The 23,291-nt window shown below is 44.6% G+C and overlaps 1 protein-coding gene and 2 long non-coding RNA genes across 5 annotated transcripts in view; 2 read left to right on the top strand and 1 right to left on the bottom strand.

Annotated features, from left to right (window-relative positions):
• Positions 1–437: 437 nt before the first annotated feature.
• Positions 438–1,741, top strand: LOC310680478. The gene is made up of 2 exons (XR_014512805.1): positions 438–879; positions 1,105–1,741. It is a non-coding gene; the product is annotated as an uncharacterized lncRNA (long non-coding RNA).
• LOC310680444 lies at positions 1,671–7,824 on the bottom strand. Of its 2 annotated transcripts, none has more exons than XR_014512763.1 (3): positions 7,482–7,824; positions 3,148–3,224; positions 1,671–1,932 (listed from the first exon to the last, which is right to left on the bottom strand). It is a non-coding gene; the product is annotated as an uncharacterized lncRNA (long non-coding RNA). The 2 variants fall into 2 exon arrangements; XR_014512764.1 differs by having other exon boundaries at positions 7,489–7,824.
• The window catches only part of PTPN1 (protein tyrosine phosphatase non-receptor type 1), a 91,737-nt gene continuing 76,268 nt past the window's right edge, over positions 7,823–23,291 (top strand). Inside the window, exon 1 of one of the 2 annotated variants that reach the window (XM_083446982.1) lies at positions 7,823–8,208. In XM_083446982.1, coding sequence (XP_083303108.1) covers positions 8,005–8,208 — 204 coding nt within the window. In that variant the 5' untranslated portion in view covers positions 7,823–8,004. The remainder of the gene's footprint in view (positions 8,209–23,291) is intronic. The other variant, XM_083446983.1, reaches the window with a different exon arrangement.

Genomic DNA, 23,291 nt, shown 5'->3' with positions numbered 1-23,291 from the left:
TTTGCAACGCTCCTTCAGGTATTCCACAAAATTAATTCATTCTTTTTAAAACCTTTTGTCGTCTTGGTGTCTGATCTTCCCTGCCATTTTCACCATTTCGGTATAGTCCATCAATTTCGCTATCCATTCTTCTTTCGATGGGGTTCTTTCTTCCTTCCATCCATGGGCATATAACACTCTCACCGTTGTTGTCGAATACATGAATAGGGCCTTTTTCTCTTTGGGGATTTCTTCTCCTATTATACCTAATAAAAAAGCCTCTGGAGTTTTTTTTACTAAAAGTCATTTTAAACATTTTCTTTAATTCATTATATATCATTTCCCCATATGCTTTTGCTGATTTATAGGTCCACCACATATGGAAAAATGTACCCTCATTATCTTTGCATTTCCAACACACATTTGACTTTTCTTTTTTGTAGTTTTGCAAATTTTACTGGAGTTAAATACCATCTATATACCATTTTCATGCACTTTTCCTTTAACGCACAGCATGCTGTAAACTTAATATCAACCTTCCTTAGCTTTCCCCATGCCTCAGATTTTTCCTCAAGGTTTACTCCCGAAGCCTTCTTCATGAATTGGTACAGCTGCCAGGCAAGTGGAGGTTTAGATAAAGACATTTTCCAAGGGGAGTAGTTTGTCTTCGTTGGTTTGTTCTGCAATGCACTCCTTGTCTGCCTGACTTCTACTCCATCCATAATCATGTCTCATGACTGTGGTCCATTTCACACTTGCCTCCTGTCCAGGGGCTAACTCTTGTTGGGCAACTTGTTGAAGGCCCCTCCTCTCCCTTCTTAAGGTTTATTACCAGATTGGAGCCATACAGGCCTTCAAAGAGAGGACACCCCTTTTAAAAAAACAAACAAACAGGGGCCTGTTTCAGAATACAGTGGTGCCTCGCAAGACGAAATTAATTCGTTCTGCGAGTTTTTTCATCTTGTGATTTTTTTCGTCTTGCGAAGCACCACTGTTGATGGTTTCCCATAGGAATGCATTGGCGGTTTTTAAAAAAAGGCGCAAGACGTTTCGTCTTGCGAAGCAACTCAGAAAAACTCTTTCGTCTTGCGAGTTTTTCGTCTTCCGAGGCATTCGTCTTGCGAGGTACCACTGTACTGTCCTCCAGCAAATGTTGATGACTGATGACAGCTATTAAATAATTTGGATTGAAGTGAGGTGATCTAACTAAACGGCTGCCCTCTGATTTTTCAAATGAAATGTTGTGTTAATTTTCTGCTCCCCCCCACTCCAGTTTTGCCAGCCAGGCTTGCATTGGTTTCCAGGAATTTGGTGGAATCAGGCAAAACAGGATGATGATGAGTGCCTCTTTCCAACCAATGAATGTAGAATGGCTGCATTTTTGCCGAGTTCCGTTGATGGTTGTTTGTAGATTCATTGTTTGCTTTCTGTGTGTAGAGAAATGTGAGTGTGTGTGAGAGAGTTTATTTTAGAGTTCTGCCCACTTCCTGGCATTTGTCTGTTTATCTTTCTTTAGTTCGGGAAGAGCAAGGACAACAGAAAATTTGGACAAGGGAGGAACTAGAATTTTTCTACAGCACTCATGCGATGAGCGAGTTTCTAATGTGAATATACACAAGTCTGTTTATAGTAATGATTTGGAATAAGTTAACTTAGCAAGGTGTAGTTGTTGTTTTTAAAAAAAGTATTAAAGTAAACCAATATATCATGTTAAATATTTCTTCTGCTAAACATAATAAAACAAAACCATGATTTTATACAACTGATGTGCTACAATGAGAGACGAAGTCTCAGAAGGCCTGATGAGATGGTCTGTTATCAGTTCCCCATAATGGAGAGCAGGAAAATCAAAGTTGGAGCTCAAAGGAGGAGATGAATAGTGGGAAAATCCAATTCAGTTTGCATTTAAAACATGAGCCTACTCAATTAGCACTTCAGTAATAGTCACGGGTTCTGGAATTATAAAAGTGGAAGGAAAAAAATTTCTCTACCCATTTTCTGTATGCCATGCATAATTTTATACACTTCTGTCATGTTGCCTCTTAATTGACTTTTCTCTAAACTAAAAAAAAAGGCCTAAATGCTGCAGTCTTTCCTCATAGAGAAGTTCCTCCAACTTGGGCTGCTCTCCTGAAACAGGATCCACAGTGGTGCTGGGGGTCTCCATGAAGTCCTAGTCTACTTCCTTGGATGAGGCCCACCCCTGGGCTCCATCTGCCTGATACATTTAAAGCAGTATCAGGCACACCAAAATCCTAGGGGCAGAGGTGCCTTCAGCCCCCTCAAAATCTGCTGGCCCTCTCCATGTTGAGGGGGCGGAAATGGCGGAGCATGGAGCGGTTCGGTGGCTGGCTCCTCCTGAGCGCGAGAGGGGAAGCCATGCCACACTGGGCTCCGTCACACGTGTGACGTCACACACGTGCCAGGTATCAGGTGCATGACATCGCATGTGTGTGGCGTGTGACAGGCACATGATCTCACACACGTGCAACATGCGCCAGACACCAGACGTCACACTCATGTAGCACACACTGCCCAATCCTGGGTGCAAGACGGAGCCTCATACCACTTTAAACAGTCATTGCTTCCCCCAAAGAATCCTGGGAACTGTGGTTTGTAAAGGTGCTTAGTTGCTAGGAGAACCCCTAGTTCTCCTACAATTCCCAGAATGCCCTGGGAAGACAGATTGATGGTTAAACCATACTGAGGTTCCAACTCCCATCAGTCCCAGACAGCATGACCAGCAACACCTGAAAGACCACTGGCTTCTCGTCCAGTGAGAAAGAAACCCACCACGACCCAAACATCCTGTTTTATTGGAAGGTGAAACCATTTTTTATCCTGCACAGCCTTCGAACAGAGGACTGTTTGGGGTAACTGACTCTTCCAGAAACATGATGGGGTGAGGGGGGGCCCTAAATTTTCTGTGATATAAGCATGCAGCACGCTCATTCTTCCCATTTTAATTCATATGTAGTGCACCTCAGCTATGAGAATTTTGGGAAATGCTAAGATGGGCCTTGCTTATTGTAATACATTGGCTCCAAAAGCTTTTCTTGGAAATTATAGTGTTGCTGAATGAATGACTGAATCATGTTGGCTCCTGATACAAAACATTCTGAAAACTTAAATTACCATCAACAGCAAGAAAGGAAATAAGGAACATACTTGCGGCTCTCAATACCCAAAAGGCATTCCAACAGCTGCCAGAAAGTATCAGCCTTGTTTAATACAAGACCATCTTCCTGTTAAATAAAACAGAGATGTTAATGTGGAATAATGGAGCAATTATGTAGAATCTGATAGCAAGAGGCGAGCTGAATGGGAATGACAACTAACCTCCCCATTTGTAAATGGAGAACCAGTCTACTGGAACTGCTGCTTGTTAGCCAAACGCAATTACAGAGTTGTATTCACAACGCCAGAGTGCAGGGACATTGTGGATCTTGTTTACAGATAGATCTTACAAGAACTGAGCAGGAAAATGATGTCACTGTAGCTCATCTTCAAATCCGGAATACACTGATCACAGGTGAAATGCTTTGGCTTAGCTGAAAAATGAAACTCAGAGCCCCATTCCACAGGTTTCAGAATTGGTAGGTCTGTAGGGTCCTTCTATTCTACAATTTGCAAATGTGTGTTGCGCACCATAGTCTATTAATAATTGCAAATGTGAGATTTTAATGACTGCTTCATAATTGGCACATCATTTTTTAAAAAAAAACAACCCCAGCTAAGCCTTACAAATTTATAATGACATTTTTGCAGGAAATTAATACTCATAATCCCTACTTAAGTTTATAACTATATGCTGGATAAGACATAAGCAGAATAATCCTGTATTCATATCACGGCAGGAGTAGAGGTAGCTCTACTTGGCCCTGGCACATCTGTACCAACTAAGAGGAGCATTACATACTGGACCAATAGCCTGAGTCAACCAACTCTTTTGTCCCTCCTCTCTTCCCTGCAACCCATGTGACACCCTTTATGTTGCTTGATAGGTCAAGCCAGCCGAGTAGAATCCTATCAGGACTCAATGCCCTCTCCAGTCCTCAGGGACTGTGCAAGACCAACATTTGACGCCCTCCCCACAGACCTTATGGTGCTGGCTTAAGCTAGAGTTTGGGAAAGAGCATGATTAATATTAAAATATATCTTGGGGGGATTCTTGTTTTCCTTTTGTTTTTATTTTATTAGGTGTTTTGTGTTTTGATTTTGTATTTTTGTGTTGTGAACCGTCCTGCGATCTTCAGATGAAGAGTGAGATACAAATTTAATAAAGAATAATAATGATAATCCCAATCTCCCACTCCCTAGCAACACAGAAACAGTGATTGATCTTGCATCCAGGAGAGAGTGGATCTTGAACAGGAAAGATACAGTTTTTATTTGTTTGTGTGTGCACGCACACTTTACTGTAACATATTGTAGATAACCAGTGGTTTTTTTTTCTAAAAAAATGTTTAGGGGTACTCTCATTTTCCTACTCATATTGAAATACTGCTCCTCGATGAGGCCAAACTTAGATGCACAGAATGTTTAGGGGTATGCGTCCCCCCAGAAAAAAAGGACAGTGGTACCTCAGGTTAAGTACTTAATTCGTTCCTGAGGTCCGTTCTTAACCTGAAACTGTTCCTAACCTGAAGCACCACTTTAGCTAATGGGGCCTCCTGCTGCTGCCGCGCCGCCGGAGCCCGGTTTCTGTTCTTATCCCGAAGCAAAGTTCTTAACCTGAAGCACTATTTCTGGGTTAGTGGAGTGTGTAACCTGAAGCGTATGTAACCTGAAGTGTATGTAACCTGAGGTACCACTGTACTGTAGATAACTATGTGTTTGTTCAATTGTTCACCGCCTTACGAGAAAATTCACAAAAGGCAAGCAATACATTTATAAAATAAAAACAAGGTAAACACTAATCTAATATAAAAAGGGTTGTGTATGGGGTTGCTCCAGTAAAGCTCTTGAGAGTGGCTTGACAGCAGAATAGCAGGTGCAGGGTTGTTTATGACACACACTCCATGCTACAGACACCTTCACCTGTTGCACAACTGTCTGTCATGAAACTTGCACCTGGAGCAAGTAGCTTAACAGCCAGCCTAGAGGAACAGCTGCTCTTCGCAGCATCACTGTTACTGCTTATGGGGCAAGACCTACTCATGGTTTGCATGTAGCAGGATGTGGGATGGATGCCGTACTAGTGGGAAAGCAACCAGTGGAGAGCAAAGGGAGCCATTGGCCTAGTTCACACATAACACTAAGACATAGTTAATGTTAACCATAGTTAATAAACCATGGTTGGAGCTGTGGTGCCTGGCAGATGACCACCTAAACCTTATGCCACAGAGCAGCAGAGCCTAGAGAGCTGTTGAGATTCTTTTGCTACTCTTCACTCATGGCTCCGTAGCTTTTGGTCAGAGATGGCTCATTAAGCACAATTAAGAAGGGGGTTTGAGTTTGCACATAATGGTAAGCTATGGTTAACGTTCCAGGGGGTTTGTACACCAAACCTTGTTTAATGAGAGAACTTTAACCATAGTTAATAAGTCCAGGTGCTCATCTGGGTTCATCCATAAGCCATGGTTTAATAAACCATTGTTGTTGTTTAGTTGTTAAGTCATGTCCGACTCTTCGTGACCCCATGGACCAGAGCATGCCAGGCACTCCTGTCTTCCACTGCCTCCCGCAGTTTGGTCAGGCTCATGTTTATAGCTTTGAGAACACTGTCCAACCATCTCATCCTCTGTCGTCCCCTTCTCCTTGTGCCCGCCATCTTTCCCAACATCAGGGTCTTTTCCAGGGAGTCTTCTCTTCTCATGAGGTGGCCAAAGTATTGGAGCCTCAACTTCACGATCTGTCCTTCCAGTGAGCACTCAGGTCTGATTTCCTTCAGAATGGAGAGGTTTGATCTTCTTGAAGTCCATGGGACTCTCAAGAGTCTCCTCCAGCACCATAATTCAAAAGCATCAATTCTTTGGCGATCAGCCTTCTTGATGGTCCAGCTCTCACTTCCATAGATCACTACAGGTAATAAACCATAGTACTGTATAATAAAGCGCTGGACCTTGCAATCATAATCCGAGGCCTTTTTTCCTGTGGCCCCTCCACAAGAAGCCGGGGGGGGGGGTAGCAACACAAGAACAGGCATTTTCTACAGTGACTCCCCCTCTTGTGGATTGCTCTTCTTAGAGTACCATTGTTATATATATTTAGGCACCAGGCAAAAAACATTCTTCTATAACCAGGCCTTTGACCTTGAACTATCTGTGGCCTTTTAGAAGTGGGTGGGATGTTTCTAATTTATTTCTTTTTTCTCCTCTTGGATTTAATGTATTTCAATGTGGATAGTTCCATCTGTCTATTTGCTCGGTTGTAAATTGCTTCGAGTTGCCTGGGCAAGAAAAAGCAAATGACAAATTCAAATAATAATAAATTTGTGAACCAGGCCAGAGAGAGTAATGAGTCACATACAGCAGGCCCTGAGCATGGATGCAAAGTAGAAGTTTTCGTGTGTGAATGGTCCAGGTTAATGTAATCATCACATTTTGTATTTTCTACACTTTTGTCTCCTTGTGACCCAACTATTTACAATTCCCTCCCCCCCCCCCAGTTACATGTATATGCACCTGCTATGTGGGACAAAGTGGGATGTAGCCCATGAAAGCTTATGCCTTACTAAATTGGTTATTCTTTAAGGTTCACAACTCTTTGGCAATTGTTATTGCAACGGATTAACATGCCCATGCCACTAGAAACCATAAAAGAAATAGGTTTTAATATGGCATTCATCTGATCAGACGCGGGTGGCGCTGTGGGTAAAACCTCAGTGCCTAGGACTTGCCGATCGTATGGTCGGCGGTTCGAATCCCCGCGGCGGGGTGAGCTCCCATCTTTCGGTCCCAGCTCCTTGCACTTAGGGGTGCAGTTCGAAAGCACCCCTAAGTGCAAGTAGATAAATAGGTACCGCTTTATAGCAGGAAGGTAAACGGCGTTTCCGTGTGCTGTGCTGGTGCTGGCTCGCCAGAGCAGCTTTGTCACGCTGGCCACGTGACCCGGAATTGTCTCCGGACAGCGCTGCCCCCGGCCTCTTAAGTGAGATGAGCGCACAACCCTAGAGTCGGACACGACTGGCCCATACGGGCAGGGGTACCTTTACCATCTGATGAAGTCGTCACTCGTCTACCCGGGTACCCAACGTGGAGAAGCCTTCACAAAAAAAGAGTTGGGACTACAACTCCCATAATGCCAGAGCATTGTGGATGGGGCTGATGGGAGCTGTAGTCCACAATATTGGATAGCACCACGCTGGCTACGCCGCTGCTTATGAAGTCTCGAAGGTGCCACAAGACCCACAAATGTTGTCTCCCCCCCCCCCCCAAATCTAGATCCTCTGCCTTCCCAGAACGGGAGTAGCGAGCTCATGCGCGGGAACGCCGGCAGGAAAGGGGTCGCGGGGGGGGGGAACCTGCGAAAGTAAACGCAACGCAACAAAAATCGACCACCTCTTACAGTAAAAAGGAGCGGGCGGTGAGGAGGCGGGGGATCCCTTTGCAATTCTCTCTCTCTCTTTTGCAAAGAGGAGCCTGGACCAACACGGGAATCTCCTGCACTGGAGGCCCAACCCTTTTCCAAAACGAGAAACGCCGCAGAGCTCAAGCGCAACATGCACGGGCGAGCCGACGCCTCCGTCTTGCGCAACTTCCCCCTCCCCGGCCCTCCCAGGAAGCGAGCTATTGGAGGGTGCTCTGCACACGCTCAGAGGCTCTCTTGGCTTCTTTTCCCCGCCCCTTTGCCCTGGGCGGCCCAGCTCATCCGAGCTCTTTGCTCCACCCCGGACAGACTCCACCCTGCGCGCCCTGGCCTCTCCCCTCCTTGCGCCCTCCTTCCTCGGCCTCGCCTCTTGGGGAGGCGGCGAGCGGCGAGGAGGAGGCCGTCCCGGAAGGCTCGGGGGCCGGGCCGCTTGCGTCGCTTCCCGTGGGCTGGCGAAGGGAAGGGGAGAAGCGGAGGGAAGGGGAGGCGCTGCCCATGCAGAGCAGGCAGCAAGAGCCGCCGCGGCGCTCCGGGGAGCAGCCGGAGCTGGAGCAGCCCAGGGCAGCGGGAGACGCCGTGGAGGAGCCGGAGGAGGAAGAGGCGGAGGAGCCCGGCCGGGCCCGGGCCCCCTACGCCATGGAGATCGAGAAGGAGTTCCGCCGGCTCGACCAGGCCGACAGCTGGGCCGCCATCTACCAGGTGAGCCGGGGCCGGGCGCGGAGAAGAAGCCAGGCGGGGAGCGCCGGCGCCCGGGAGCGCGACCGAGCGAGCTCGGGCTCCTCCGTCCTCCTCCGCCGCCGCCGCCCCATTGTCCGCCCTTCCCCACCTCTCCACCCCCAACTCCTTTTTCTGCTGCCCTAGAGACTCGCCCCTTGCCTCGGGCTCCTTGCCCCGGCTCCTTCCTCTCACTCATAATAGAGTTTTGTGTTACTTTAAAAAAACTGCATTTCTGCTCAGCCTTAATTTTGGGTTGTGTGTATGTATGGAGAGCCCCCCCCCTTCCTCCCGCCCCACTTTCTGACCCCCTTTCCCTTGTTGCTTGGCTAGCATGGAAGACATAGAAGGGAGCGCATTGTGCGCGCTCTCCGGTTTTGGTCAGCTTCCCTTTTGAGGCATCTCCCTGTCAGGTTCTGTCGAGCCCTTTAGAGATTATGCTGCTACAATTGTGGGTCTTGTTGGTGTGTTTCATTTTTATCTCATTTCTAACACATCTGCTTTGGGAAGCGTGAGAGAGGCTCCGTTGTTTTTATCCTTGTCCTACCCCTCGAAGCAATGCTCTTTCTTTCCGTACCCCTCCAGCGTCTCTGCCCCCTTGTACAAGGTTTCTTGGGGGCTGGGGAGGGGGGCTGACTCTTGGCATGCCCTCCCAGACATGTCTGTGCGCAATCTGCTTAGGATAACTCTTTTCTCCGTTTGTTCTTCCCTAATTAACAGCTTCCTACAACAGGAATAGTCGAGCCCATCGTTCTGCCCTGCCAAGAAATAATTCTAGTAATCCCTTTCCCCCTTGTGAAGAAGAGTGTTGCTCTACTTGTCTTCCAGTAGTCTAGGTTTAGAATTAAATAACATTTTTTACATCCTTCCCCGGCTAAGGACATTAAGAGTTGTTTGCATCTCAATTCCACAAGCATATTTTGCTTTATTGTCCTATATTCCTATATATTCTTGTACTAATAAGGGTAGCCTACCTGGAACCTGAATATCTTTTTGTGTGTGGATATTTTGTGATACATGCGTATGTATTAGCTTGAAACTGGGTTTTTTTTATCCTTTTTTTGTCAGTCTTTATAATGCTTACTTTAATTTTTAAAATGTTCCCTAACGCTATTGCATAACAGTGGTCTGAAGATTGGAGTCATGCTCATATATTTAACAAGTTTTTTGGAATAATTCTCTCCTCAAGTAAGTTGCATTAGGTAGGAAGTAACAGGCAAGAATAGTCACTGAAATCAGTTGCCATTATTATAAAAATGATTGTATATCTTTTAATAATACTTGTACAAATATTTTGCTGCCTCGGGGTTTTGGGTGAATCAATGGTGTGGTTGAGAGGAGAGCTTTCTCCCCAATTCTTTAATGAGCATCTGTTTTGGCATGGCGTTTATAAGATGTGTTTTAATGGATATTGATGGGGTTTTAGTTCATACGCTGCCAGGCTAAATCAATATGTGAGATTGGGCTTTGCTACTACTCCCTTTGCAGGGGAGGTGAATGTATTTATACCTTGCCCTGGGGCTTTTGGAGAATGGAAAGGTTGCAAAATCAATTCCTTTCCTTCCGGTTATGTTATGAAGGATTGAGGGAAATATTTTGCATAACTTGGAAGGTGAGCAATGATGTTTGCACCACTGAACTAGAAATCAAGACTGCAGGCCTTTGCAGAGTTAAGCCCATTGATTTCAGACACACCTAGCTGCAAGTAGGATTGGGATGCACAATTGGTTTAGGTTTGTGCATGCCTTGGGGTAGGGGGTTGCTCTTTTTCCTGCATTGCAGGGGGTTGGACCAGATGATCCTTGGGGTGTCCCTTTCAATTCTACAATTCCGTGATTCTTCTTGTGGCATTTATGTTCTTCAGTGTGTTATGAAAGTGAGAATTTTGTTACCCCCTGCCCAAATGTCCTTGGAACAGAAGATACCGTGAAGGCATAACACTCAGAAAGGACTTTGCAAAATGCATTAGACCAGTGTAGCTGTTACTTTTGCTTTAATCTAATTTTGTCCTTTCCTCGTAGCTTCGTTGTATAGTATCACTTGGATGGTAAATTATGTCAGCCAAAGTAAGGAAATTAGGTCAAGGTGGCTGCTCCACTCTCTCTCTAGTCTTACACCATGTGCTTTGCATAAAATCGCTCCTTAATGTGGTAGCACTTCACAGCGTTTGTGAGCACTTTGCTGCTAAAAGCACAGTAGGCACATTTAAGAGAGTGCTGCAAAACTTAACTGCTAATTCTTAGAAAAATGTCTACACTTGTTCCACGATCGCAGCTTCAAGTTCAGTTCAGGTCAGAAATAAACACTGGCATCTTTTGGCCTTGGAGAAATGCGTCTAAATGTTTTCTCTAGTGCACTTGTCACTGAAGAACACTTAAATTCTCACCTGTGCTGGGGTCAGTAGAGCTGTCAGGTATTGAATAGACCATGGAGCTGAACTGCCTAACCTCCCCCATCCCACCCCCGCTTCAGTCTTACACAGAGTCATCCAGTTCCTGAATAAACCAGCAAACTTCACAGCAGTTTGAAATATTTAGGTTCACCAAGTCCTTCAATGGAAATGTGGGCGGGTTGCTCAGTTTTGACACAAAGGTACATGCTGCATGTGGGATCATTGCCACGTTCTTTTATCAAGCCAGCTTGCCTTTGCAGTAAATTGTTCTCAAAAAACTCCTTCGTTTTCAAAGACTTTCCTCAGTTGCCTGTTCATCTGTCCTCCCCGCACCCGAAAAACAACCTTTGCCGCAGCGGTCTTCCCTTCGCTGTTTCTTACCTAGCCAAATCCATTCGCTTCATCTCTGTGGTGCTGGCCTTTGGGGACTTCTAGGCGGGCTGCCAGGTGTGTGTGTAACACCCATAAAACAAACAGACCTGTGGTATAGTCCATGTGGCAGAAGCAAATTATGAATCGGTGGGATGGCACCTTGCCCCCGTTAGCTGTACAGTGGTACCTCTACTTACGTTCACCTCCAGTTACGTATCCTTCGGGATACGTACGAGGCAAACCTGGAAGTATTTTTCCGGGTTTTGTCGCGCGCACATGCGCAGAAGCACTCTACCACCACATGCGGAGAAGTGGTCTCTCCACTTGCAGAAACCTCAGTATCCGACTGGAGCTCAAGAACGGATCTTGTCTGCAACCGGAGGAATCACTGTAGTCATTCCTCTCCACTTCTGGTTTAGCAATGAGGTTCGCCCAATTCTGACTGTGAAAAGTGGAAGTGCAGCTTATATTCGCGACATTACCATAGGGCAAACAGTGCCAGGAGGGTGGCAAAGCGGCGACTGCCCCACGCGCAGTCCCCTGTCCTCTCCCCCAGGGCTGGGAAGGGAGAGAGCAATGAAGGGGCAAGGCAGTGCAGCTCCCGCCACCCTGCTCAGTGTGCAACCAGGAGCAGCGAGGAATGGAGCGGCTTATATCCGGGGGGGTTCCCCCCCCCGCACACCAATTTTAAAGGTGTGGCTTATATTCGGGTGCGGCTTATATTCGGGCCAATACGGTACTTTGAGGCTTCAAAGCACATTCATTTCAGTAATCCTTGAGTGCCACCCAGGTGCAAAAAATGGCGCCCAGACTTCGGGAGGTGCTTGCAAATAGAGAATCTTTAGGTGTAAAAGGTGCCTGGCACCCTGCTAATTTCGAACCCAGGCTGGCACTAAATAAATATTAATAACGTAGTACAGGCAACTTCCAGTTTACCTAGGAATTACCTTTCATGGCACTGCGTGTTTAAGTGAAATTGTATATATTTGAAACTCCACTGAAAACGGCCTGCAAATGCCCCATTCACCCCACTGCCCTGTTCCCCCATATCAGATGCGTCTAAAGTGGTCCCTGCCTGCGGTAAACTCATTATCCAATACAGTGGTGCCCCGCAAGACGAATGCCTTGCAAGACGGAAAACCCGCAAGACGAAAGGGTTTTCCGTTTTCAGAGGTGCTTCGCAAGACGAATTTCCCGATGGGCTTGCTTCGCAAGATGAAAATGTCTTGCGATTTTTGAGGGGTTTTTTCGCTCCCCAACCCCTTTTTCTAAAGCGCTAAGCTGCTAATAAATAGCCTTTTAGCAGCTAATCCGCTAATCCCTTAAGACTTTAATAGCCGTTAATAGCCCTTAAACTGCTAATAGCGCTAATCCGCTAATGGGCTTGCTTCGCAAGACGAAAAAACCGCAAGACGAAAAGACTTGCGGAACGGATTCTTTTCGTCTTGCGAGGCACCACTGTATTTGTGTGGGGCTCAGGGGGTCTGGGGTTGTTACGTCTTTCCTTACCTGGTCATAAGACTGGAATAAAACACTATGCCTTCAGTTTTTTGGGCTGTTTTATAGGCCGCTTGCCTTTAGAGTGCCTTTAGAGGCCTTTGGTCAGGGCTCAGCCTGACTCCCCTTCCCTTTTGGTATAAGAACTAGTACGAAAGAGGCCTCCCAGCATTCTCACAGGGACATATAAGATCAGCGTGCACCGTTGGGCCTGATGAGCATTTACTGTTCCCAACCCAAATCCTGCGGAAAGCCATCTAATTCAGATTTTGATTCTATCCCGATTTGTTTTTAAGAGGTGATTTAATTATTGTTTGATTTTATATCAATGTTTATATTTGACATTAGCCGCTCTGAGCCCGGGCTCCGCCAGGGAGGGGGGGATACAAATAAAAGTTGTTTAGTATTATTATTATTATTATTTATTATGCATGAACTTTTAATAAAAGAATATGCTGTCTTTAGAAGCATGTAGTATGCATGCAACTCCAGACTATATGTTGAGTGTTACATTTTCTGATTATCCTTTTGCTCTCCTCCATTGGAAATAACTGTAATCACAACAACTGGTTCCCAAGGTCTAGGAAGAATTAAAATCATTGTAGAACAGCTGCCTATGGTGGAGTTCTAGGCCTTGCCTTGACTGGAGTTGTGCAGTGGAATGGTGGTCTATGTACACCCATCTGTGGCTTTACATAAAAGTAAGTGTGTGCTGAACACTAGCAAGTAAGTCCACAGACACGTCAAGTTTACACAAATGTTTACTTCCCATGCATACCTATGTGAAAACAAATTCTTGCATGCAGATAAATTACAGCACAATCTGTTCCTTTTCCAGAAGCTTTTCTGCCTGGTGGTTGTGCTGATTTGCCAAAAGTTACTAGCTGAGCGACTATTTTCATGCCAACACTAAAGGCCAGCTGTAATAATCTATGAAAGTGTCTGGCTATATATATATATTTATGTATGTATAGCTTGGGTGGCACTGGAAGAGTCTGGGATGTTGAGTATGGGCTTCAACAGGAGGGAGAAACCAGGAAAAAGCGGAAGTAGGCAGCTTCTGTGATTTATTGAATGTGCTTTATTGATTTTTCCTCCCTAATCAAATATTTCAGTTCAACTACTTTTGGCTAATGGGGAAAAAAACCTTTTGATGGATTTATGTAGTGGCACCCGCCCTGTGGAACACCCTCCCACCAGATGTCAAAGAGAACAACAACTACCAGACTTTTAGAAGACATCTGAAGGCAGCCCTGTTTAGGGAAGCTTTTAATGTTTGATGTATCACAGTATTTTAATATTCTTTTGGAAGCCGCCCAGAGTGGCTGGGGAAAGCCAGCCAGATGGCAGGGTATAAATAATAAATTATTATTATTATTATTATTATTATTATTATTATGCATGAAAAATTAACACAACATACTTGTTTAGTGGACTAATACCAATCGGAGCCTTATTGCTATTTAGGGCATTGGAAAAAAATCCAATTTTTTGGTGTGGGGTTTTGTTTTTTTTAAAAGACCATCCCTGAATTTAAAGAGCTTGGTGGGTTTTTCTGGGAAGTCATTGCATAATAAAACTGAAAAGCCATGTACTTACCTGTCACACTTTTTGTTTGGGGGGGAAAAGCAAAGCAACGCTCTAATGCTTAAGCAGGACGCATAGAAGGAGCTGGTCCTTAAAACACGTTGGGGATAATCAGTCTCTGACCTGCAACTCCAGGCTAGAGGTGAGCCTTCTGGCAGAAATGAGAATGTTTCATGCAGTATCATATAATAATACATACTTTTATTAACTTGGCTGTATTTATACCCCCCCTTCATGTTATTTCTGGCATCACTTATAATTATTGAGGTTGTATCTTATCCCTCTTCCCATGGGGTGAACTACATTTGACCAATAGCAGGGATAATCCATATTAAACAATGAAATGTGAGCATTTTGAGAAGGAACTGAAAGAAAGAAAGAAAGAAAGAAAGAAACCATGGGGGGGGGGAGACATTTCTTTCTGAAAAAGAATAAAATATCAGTTCCCTGTTCATATATTACACAATCTGACATGAATGACTATGACACAGGGTTCTCACTGAAAGTACTTTGGCATTTTTGTGCCAGATGGTTTGCCACAAATTCTTCAGGGCATAAGAGTTTGGGAAGGATGCCCAGGACAAAGGCAAAGAATCCAATCTGTTTTCCAGCCTGTACCAATGTCTCAGAAAATACTCAAAATAGCTCGCCACTTTTCTTGAAGCAACAGTGGTCTAGTTCTGGGAAGCAGCTGATGAGGCAGTAAACTTGCATCTTGGTTGTATCCCTTCAGAGTGCAGATGAGCATCTCACCGTGCAAATACCCACCTTTGGGGGGAGGAAATTCTACGCATAAAGAGAATGATGTGTAGAGAGAATGATGCTAAAACCACCCTCTTTGACATCCAGTTTTCTGTGTTTGAGAATTCCTATGGGGGAGAATTCCATCATACAAAAAACAAACCCATCTCATTCTGCTGTACACACAGACCACACCTGATATGGTTGAACGGACATCAGGTGTACTTTGGACTTTAGGCCAGGGATTGATGAATTTGCTGAATTCCACATGTGGTGGGACAACAGTGATTATCAACCATGGCCATTGGGCTCAGGTTATCCATCTCTGTTTCGTATGTTGAAACACACTTTAACTGAATGCTATCTTACATTTGGACTGAAGTCTCTGTGATGTTAATTGCATGAATGCTAGAAATGTGCATGTTTAAAACAAAACGTAAATACAGTGGTGCCTCGCAAGACGAAATTAATTTGTTCTGCGAGTCTCTTCGTCTAGCGGTTTTTTCGTCTTGCGAAGCAACCCTATTAGCGGATTAGCGCTATTAGCGGTTTAGCGGCTATTAGCGGCTATTAAAGGCTTAAGGGATTAGCAGATTAGCTGCTAAAAGGCTATTAGCGGTTTAGGGGCTTAGAAAAAGGGGGTGGGGAGCGGAAAAAAAATCTCAAGACTCGCAAGACATTTTCGTCTTGCGAAGCAAGCCCATAGGGAAATTTGTCCTGCGAAGTGCATCGAAAAACGGAAAACCCTTTCGTCTAGCAGGTTTTCCGTCTTGCGAGGCATTCATCTTGCGGGGCACCACTGTAGTCTGTGCAGCACCATGAGTGCAGAGGATGGTGCTAAGGAGCTGCCCTTGGGAGGAAAAGTGGGATTTAAATTTTTTAAAAATAAATAAGAGTTTAATCTTACCATTTCCTGTGGCCCCAACAGAACATGCCCCTAATGGGAGGGGTTATTGGGTTGCTGTTTTTATTATGATTATGTTTTGAGTTTATCTTGAGACCTCTGGGTATAGGGCGGTGTATAAAATCAATCAATCAATCAATCAATGGCTCCTATTTACACCAGCCTGCATTGGCACCAAGGGAGGTTTCTCTCTTCTTAAGCAAAGAGGGACTTTATGGAAAAGGGTTACAACTCCTCTCTCCCAGCCTCTGTGATCTGGATCTGTCGGAGGATCCCCTGAGGCTGCTACATGTGTAGCAAAAAAACATGCAAGTTAATTGCACCCATGCAATTATTGCCACATCTACTTTGGTCTTGAGTCTCCTCCTTAAGTGGTGCAGTCTAGACGCATATTTATCACCTGATGAGAGAACTAGACTTTAGGATATGGGGTGATGTTAACATGGAGAATGAGACTATTCATGGCTACTAGCCACGAGGGAGGCTATTGTGCTGCCTTCTCAGCTGGAGGCAGCCATGTTTCTGAATACCAGTTGCTGGAAACTGCAAGGCAGAGAGTCCTTTTTCTCTTACATCTTGGTTGTTGGTTTCCTACAGGCCTCTGGTTGGCTACTGTGAGAACAGGTTGCTGGATGAGGTGGACCACTGGCCTGATTCAGCAAGGTGTCTTTATGTTCATATAAATGTGGCATAAGTAGCTTGCAGGCTGAAAGAAACAGCCAGCTGCAATGCTAAACCAAGCCGTAAGCCCATTGAAAGCTGTGGGACTTTCATGCAAACAAGCGTGCCAAGGCTTACACTGTGTATCAGAGAAAGAGCAGGGGTGGCCTGCGTGGCACCAGCTAGATGTTGTTGCACTACAACTGGCACCATCCCTCGCCATTGACAATGCCACCTGAACCTGGTGGGAGATGTAGTCCATTAATATCTCCTGAGCAACATGGTGACCAGCCCCAACGTAGTGCTAATGGCAAGTGCCAGATTAAAGGAGACTTCTAAGCTAGGGTTACCAGACGTTCCCGGGGACAGTCTCTGGATTTGCAAATCTGTCCCCGGACAAATTCCACCCCCGGAATTTCCCCACATTTGCAAATGTCCTCGGGCACATTTGTCCTCGGGAAACGTGGCAGCAGTCTGGAACCAGCCTGGTAGCACTGCTCGCTGCCATGACGCCTGCCATTTTTCCTGCGCCACAGCAGCGAGCATCTCCTGAAGCCAGCCAGAGCCAACTGCAGTACCAGGCTGGCCCCTCCTGGGCAATGGCCGCCTGCCCATGACTCCCGAGCCTCCCCTGATCTGTCAAAACAAAAGGGGAAGCAACTCAGGGGAAGACTCGGGTGTCACGGGCCATTGCCCAGTTTTTTTAAAAAACTGCGCATTTATGTTTCACAGGGTGCGAAAGAAGGGCTTTGCACCTTTATACCATATGCATGTGTGCTTGGGCCCAGGGTTTTTTGCCTCACCATCCCCACTACTGACTCCCTGTTGCTATTCAGCTTCAAAAAAAAAAAGTGTCCCCGGATTCATTGAAAAAAAATCTGGTAACCATATTCTTAGCAGTGTTTGAAACTCCTGTTGTTCTAGGCGCATTTTGCAACAGGGGATTTCATTGGTACGAGCAGTTTCTGAGCTCTGGACACAGTACTGCGCCTAAGATTTCAGATTAAAACTGCAGATTGGAAGGAAAGGAGGGCCTTTTTCTGCCTCCCTACTTCCAGCTACTCTCTGAAGACTGGAGAAGAGACCCTCTTCAGAATATTAGGGGGGTGGGCAGGGGAAGGACTAGACCAGGGGTCAGCAACCTTTTTCAGCTGTGGGCCAGTCCTCCGTCCCTCAGAGCATGTTGTGGGCCAGACTGTATTTGGGGGGGGGGGGAATGAATTCCTATGCCCCACAAATAACCCAGAGATGCATTTTAAATAAAAGGACACATTCTACTCATGTAAAAACACGCTGATTCCTGGACCATCCGCGGGCCGGATTGAGAAGGCGATTGGGCCGCATCCGGCCCACGGACCTTAGGTTGCCTACCCCTGGACTAGACCATGTGAAAAATGAACATAAGATATTAGCTGCAGTTCATTCATTTTCAGCTTTGTATTCTTGTTATAAAAAAGTGTGCCTAGACATTCTGTTGTTGCACCCATAACCTAGGTTTAAGGTGCCATTCAGCTCCTAGCTTTAATATCTCAGTTTCTAACACTGCTTCTAAGTAGGTGATAATCTTTCTGACAAAGCTAATGGTGTGCCTTTCAGAACATGTCATTTAGTACATGGATCTCTGGCGTATTTACTCTCAGTGTGAAGGATATTGAGCAATAGCTGGCAGCCAAGGGAAGCAAGTTTTGGCAATTTCTTTATAAGCAAGAGGGTGGTATCTGAAGAGAATTTCCTGCTAAAGTGGCAATTAATATTACTGAATTTCCTAAGAATTGAAAATAGATGCAAGGGAGCAGCTTGTGGTCTACATTCAACTTGCAATACTCTCTTGTAGAGTCTGGTCTCTTAAAATCTTGAGCACTTCTAAGGCCTCATGCCTTCAAGCTAATGCTGAATTAAAACAGCATTTTCTTTTATTTAAAATGCCATGAGGTTTTCAGTTAAGTAATATTGGTCTCTGGTATAATCAAATCCTAAACAGTTTGTTAAAAAAATCCAAAACTCTGATAGTGAACTCTACAGCAGCGTCAGGGAGCATAACGTTACTTCTGTGGATATAGTTTGGGCAGGCCATCCTAATCTACATGAGTTATTCAGGCACAGAAAGTTCTGTAATGGTAGAAATTGGGCTTTTTGAAAATAAGGTTGGATTCAGCAGAAGATTAAAGGCCTACAAATTGTACTACTGTAATCTTCTTTCTCGTGGTCACAATTTTCTACTTGCCTAGAGCGCTGGGCGCTGAGATGGATATATTTTTCAACTGGAAGCCAGCATTTTACAGACCATGTTCTTTGGAAACTTGCATCTCGAAATCTTTGTAAAAATCTAGTGGAGGAGGAGGAGGAGGTGGTTTGGGACCTATTAATTTTGAAAGCCAACCCTCTAATCTGTCTGCAACTTTTCCAGTGTGTTAATTTTAATGGGTTCTTACTTTTAAAATGAACTCATCATTTTCAAAGCTCGGGTGACTCATCCTCTCCAGACTAAAATGCCACATGCAAATTTGTTCCTAAATATTACAAAATGTGGAAAACGGAAATTAACCCAGTACTTCAGTCAGTTCTTTTGGGATGACAAAAATTATTCTGTTCAGAAAACAAGTGACAGCTTTACCAGCTAGAATCAACCAGCTAGGACAAACAGAACAGACGCTTCAGGGTGGGGGGCCTCCAACCTAGATGATGGACTACAATTCCCACCATTGACCATGTTTGTTGCAAAGTACCAGATTGGGAGGAGGTTGTTTCGCAGTGTTGTCTATGCATGTGTTTTGATTTTATCTGGGGCTCACTGTTTTGGCACTGGATAAGCTGAAAGTTGCTGGCTGTTGTCACCTTGATTTAGTGCCTGATTTGATATGCACAGAGACTTGTTTTGTTGCTGTCCCACCAAAGATATGGCTGGAAGAATTATCAGAAGCTTCCTTTTACTATTGTTAACCTTGGACTGGACTTAGGAGAGGGAGGAGCGAAGTTTTTGTTCTTACAGCCTATTAATTCTTTTCACTTACTGCTCAATTGGCAAAACTCATCTCATTCATGGACTTGCCACCCTTTTCTGTGATCATTCGGTTGATATTATGTGTTGTGTATCGGTTCTGTTTTCTGCAGTAGGCCTGAAAGGCAGAGAAACTACCCTTTAACAAAAACTGCTAGGTTGCTGTGCTCCTGAACCCAGGAATATCCCAGGCTATCCATAACCAATACTTCTGCTAGCACATTGCCAGCGGAGGTAACTTCTTATAGAAGAAAAACTACTGTGTATCTGTGATTACCGTCTGTGTAAACAGGTTACCCCTTCATATGGCATTAATAGCTGCCTGTGGTTAGATTGTACGCTGTGAATGGAATGAGGTTCATTCACATGACTAAATGTTGTTGGTGATAATCTGTTGCTATCTTGTGCGGTATTAGGTGGCTTAGACTTGTCACAAAGGGCTGTGATGGACACAGCATCACAGCTGAAATCTCAAAACTAACTTTAGGTGTTCCAAGTAAGATACAAATGGGACAATAATTTAAGTGCCAACCTGAAGGTGACTACTTTCAGAGCTGTATGTGTTCTCTCTGTTTGCCAGCAAGCACAGAATCACATGAGGACAAAACTCAGCATCCTGAAATTATTTATTGGCTGTTTGACTTGCAGAATATATATGTGGGCATAGAGGTAACCTGTGATTTGATAGCAGTTTTAAGGGGGTGCCCTTGTTACAAAAAAAAAAAAAAAAAGTTTATGAAATTTGACTACCCATAACAATCCATGCCTCAGATGCACACTTTTGTTCCATGGCTGCACTGAAGAGAACTGAATTCATGACTCTTTACAGTCAGTGGAGACAGAGGTGGTGTGTGATTTTATGGTTCTTTTGTTGGGGGGGGGGGACAATTACAGTGGTACCTCTGGTTACGTACTTAATTTGTTCCGGAGGTCCATTCTTAACCTGAAACTGTTCGTAACCTGAAGAACCACTTTAGCTAATGGGGCCTCCCACTGCTGCTGCACCGCCATGATTTTTGTTCTCATCCTGAAGCAAAGTTCTTAACCCGAGGTATTATTTCTGGGTTAGCAGAGTCTGTAACCTGAAGTGTATGTAACCCGAGGTACCACTGTATACAATTTCCAGAGGAGCCATTTTATGAAACATGATATGTAAGCACATCTTTTCCATTTTCCTTCCACTGGTCTCCCAGATCACTACCTCTTTCCCATTCATCTGCTCCACTTTCTGTTCAGCTGCTTAGGTACAATCTGAAAATCACATAGAGATGAAAGAGGAAGTGAGAGAGAGTGTACCTCTTCCAGCTTCCCCTTCAGCTCTTTATGCTTTGCAGAGGGGATCAGTGTAACTACCCTTGCCACCTCATGACAAAGAGGCAGTGATTGGGCATTGGTAGATCCAGGCCAGGGGCTTTGCAGGCACCAAGGGAGGTCCTCAAGAGTGCCACTGTGCCCATGGCACTGTAATCCCTGGCTCAGCTTAGAGCTACACGGATTGCCCTGAGCAAAGCTTTGACGTCATGTCCTCCCTTGTCCCACTGGAGGAAGACTTAATCAAGCCAGTTTTATAAGCCATGGGTTGATGTTGGCTTGTACGCGACTGTTGTTTCAAACCAGGATTCCTGTTTTCCACGTAATGTTAAGCCAAGGTTCTTTGAAACCAAAGGCAAACTCCACAGATGTCCTCTTGCTTCTGGCCATGCAGGGAGCGTGAGTGCTTGGGACTTGTCCATGTGGCACTACACTGTGGTTTACTGTTGCATGTGAACCAGCCAATTAGCTTAAAAGGAGAACGGCATGAACATAGCACAAAAAGGGCAAGTACTAAAGCCTTCTTGAATAGCCGGCTTTGCTTCCAAGCATCTAAAAGCACACAGTGCTTGAAGGATCTTGCCTGCCAGGCATTTCCCTGTGGTGGGTTCTCCGCTTTGCCGCCAACAACCAAGGAATCTAGAGCAAGACTTCGTGTACTGAATGGAGCATGCAGGGGAAGGAACATAATGGCCTGAAAGATATCTGAGTACCAATCAGTTTATAAATCTCCAGTTTTATTTATTTGTTTTCAAAAGCAAGTAATAGATCTGAAGGCTTCCAAGATGGGTTTGCATGTATGTGGGTAGTATCTAATAACATCTCAGACGGCAGCGGTCTGTCTGAACAGGCTGCCCTTGTCTTTGATCAGCAGCCAGGGTAACACTGTGGACAGAATACATCGGACTTGGAGCAGGAATAAGTCTGTTCAAATCCCCTTGTACCTTTGACGCTCTTGGGGTCATCTTTTTCTTTGGCAATCACTCATAGCCGAGTAAGATTGTCTTCTATAAACACGGTTTTAACAATGAGTCCGTAAGTGACTGGGGAGGCCAATTTTGGATCCACACGTCCTTCCACAGTGGGGACATTGATTTCCGGGCGGGAGTTGATCACAGTGTGGATTTGCCAAGCGTGCCTTCCTCTTGGCACATTTCTCCCTTGCGTCCTGAGTTCGAGTGTCTTCAAAGCCCATGACACCTTTGGTAAAGGCTGTTCTCCAACTGGAGTGCTCGCTGGCTAGTGTTTCCCAGTTGTCAGTGTTTATACTACATTTTAAAAGATTTGCCTTGAGAGCATCTTTAAACTTCTTTTGTCGTCCATCGGCATTACGCTTTCCATTTTTAAGTTCGGAATAGAGTAGTTGCTTTGGAAGATGATCATCAGACATGACCAGTCCAACGAAGCTAATGTTAAAGAATCATTGCTTCAACACAGGTGACCTTTGCTTCTTCCAATACACTGGTACTAGTTCGCCTGTCTTCCCAAGTGATGTGTAAAAATTTTCGGAGACACCATTGATGGAATCTTTCGAGGAGTTGGAGATGGCGTTTGTAAGTGGTCCATGTTTCACAAGCATATAGTAAGGTTGGTAGTACAATAGCTTTGTAAACAAAGCTACAAAGCTCTTGGGGTAAGACTGGACCAGTCACACACTCTCGAACTAGGCCATATTGTTGTTCTGAGACTAAAAAGGGGTATAAATTATCACACCGGTTATAGAATATGAGACCCCACAGGATCTGGTATTTTTTCTGTTGAATTTTATAGATTGGCTCCGTTAAACGTGTAGCATAAAGAATTACTTTCATGTGTGGTCATAACAGCAAGCGTTTTGCTGGCCAAAGAAAAGTGGGGGGGGGGGGGATTAAACCATTGCCATTTGTAAAAGGGTGGATAGGAGAAAATGTGAGAATTTGCCAAAGGAATACATCACATTAGAATAAGTGAGAGAGAGATAGTGAGGGGGAGGTGATGACAGGTTAAGTTTATAATAAAGTGGATCTTCTTTACCGAACGTGGTAAAAACCTGTTGCTTCTTGATTATTATTTTTTTAATATATTGATTTCAGATCTCAGGTATGTGTTAGGTATTTTGCAACTGTTCTAGTTGTGTTGCTGTTTTTGTTGTTATATGGTCAGTTTCGTACCCATCCTTACAGCAATTTAAAAATGCAGTATTAAGAACAGTTTAAAAGAAATTACAGGCCTAGGGCTCTGCTCCTGCTCGTATTGTTTTAATATATGCATTAGAGGTGAATCATACTGATTTATAATGCTTTCTTTATAGGAGAAATTATATATTAGGGAAGAATATGCTCCAAGAGTATTCAACCTCCTTTTGACCAATTGATCTATTTATTAATCTCTTTTCTTTCCTTTTTTTAAAAAAAATACACCCATGTATTTTTATTCTGTTGATTTTTTGCTTAATATATGTAGGCTGCCTTTAATGTGTGTAATCTGTACATCTTGGCATAATTATTCTTCTCTGGGCACACATGGAGTGCCAACACAGGATTTTGATCCCCTCCTCTGCCCAGCACTCTGTATAAGCAGCCATGGGTATGTAAAGCCCTTCACTTCTCTTGAGCTATGCTTTGTCT

This window comes from Podarcis tiliguerta (assembly GCF_965153285.1).
Source record: "Podarcis tiliguerta genome assembly, chromosome: 6".
Lineage (NCBI taxonomy): Eukaryota > Metazoa > Chordata > Lepidosauria > Squamata > Lacertidae > Podarcis > Podarcis tiliguerta.
The sequence above is the reverse complement of the archived record's forward strand: the minus strand, read 5'-3'. Positions and strand labels throughout refer to the sequence as shown.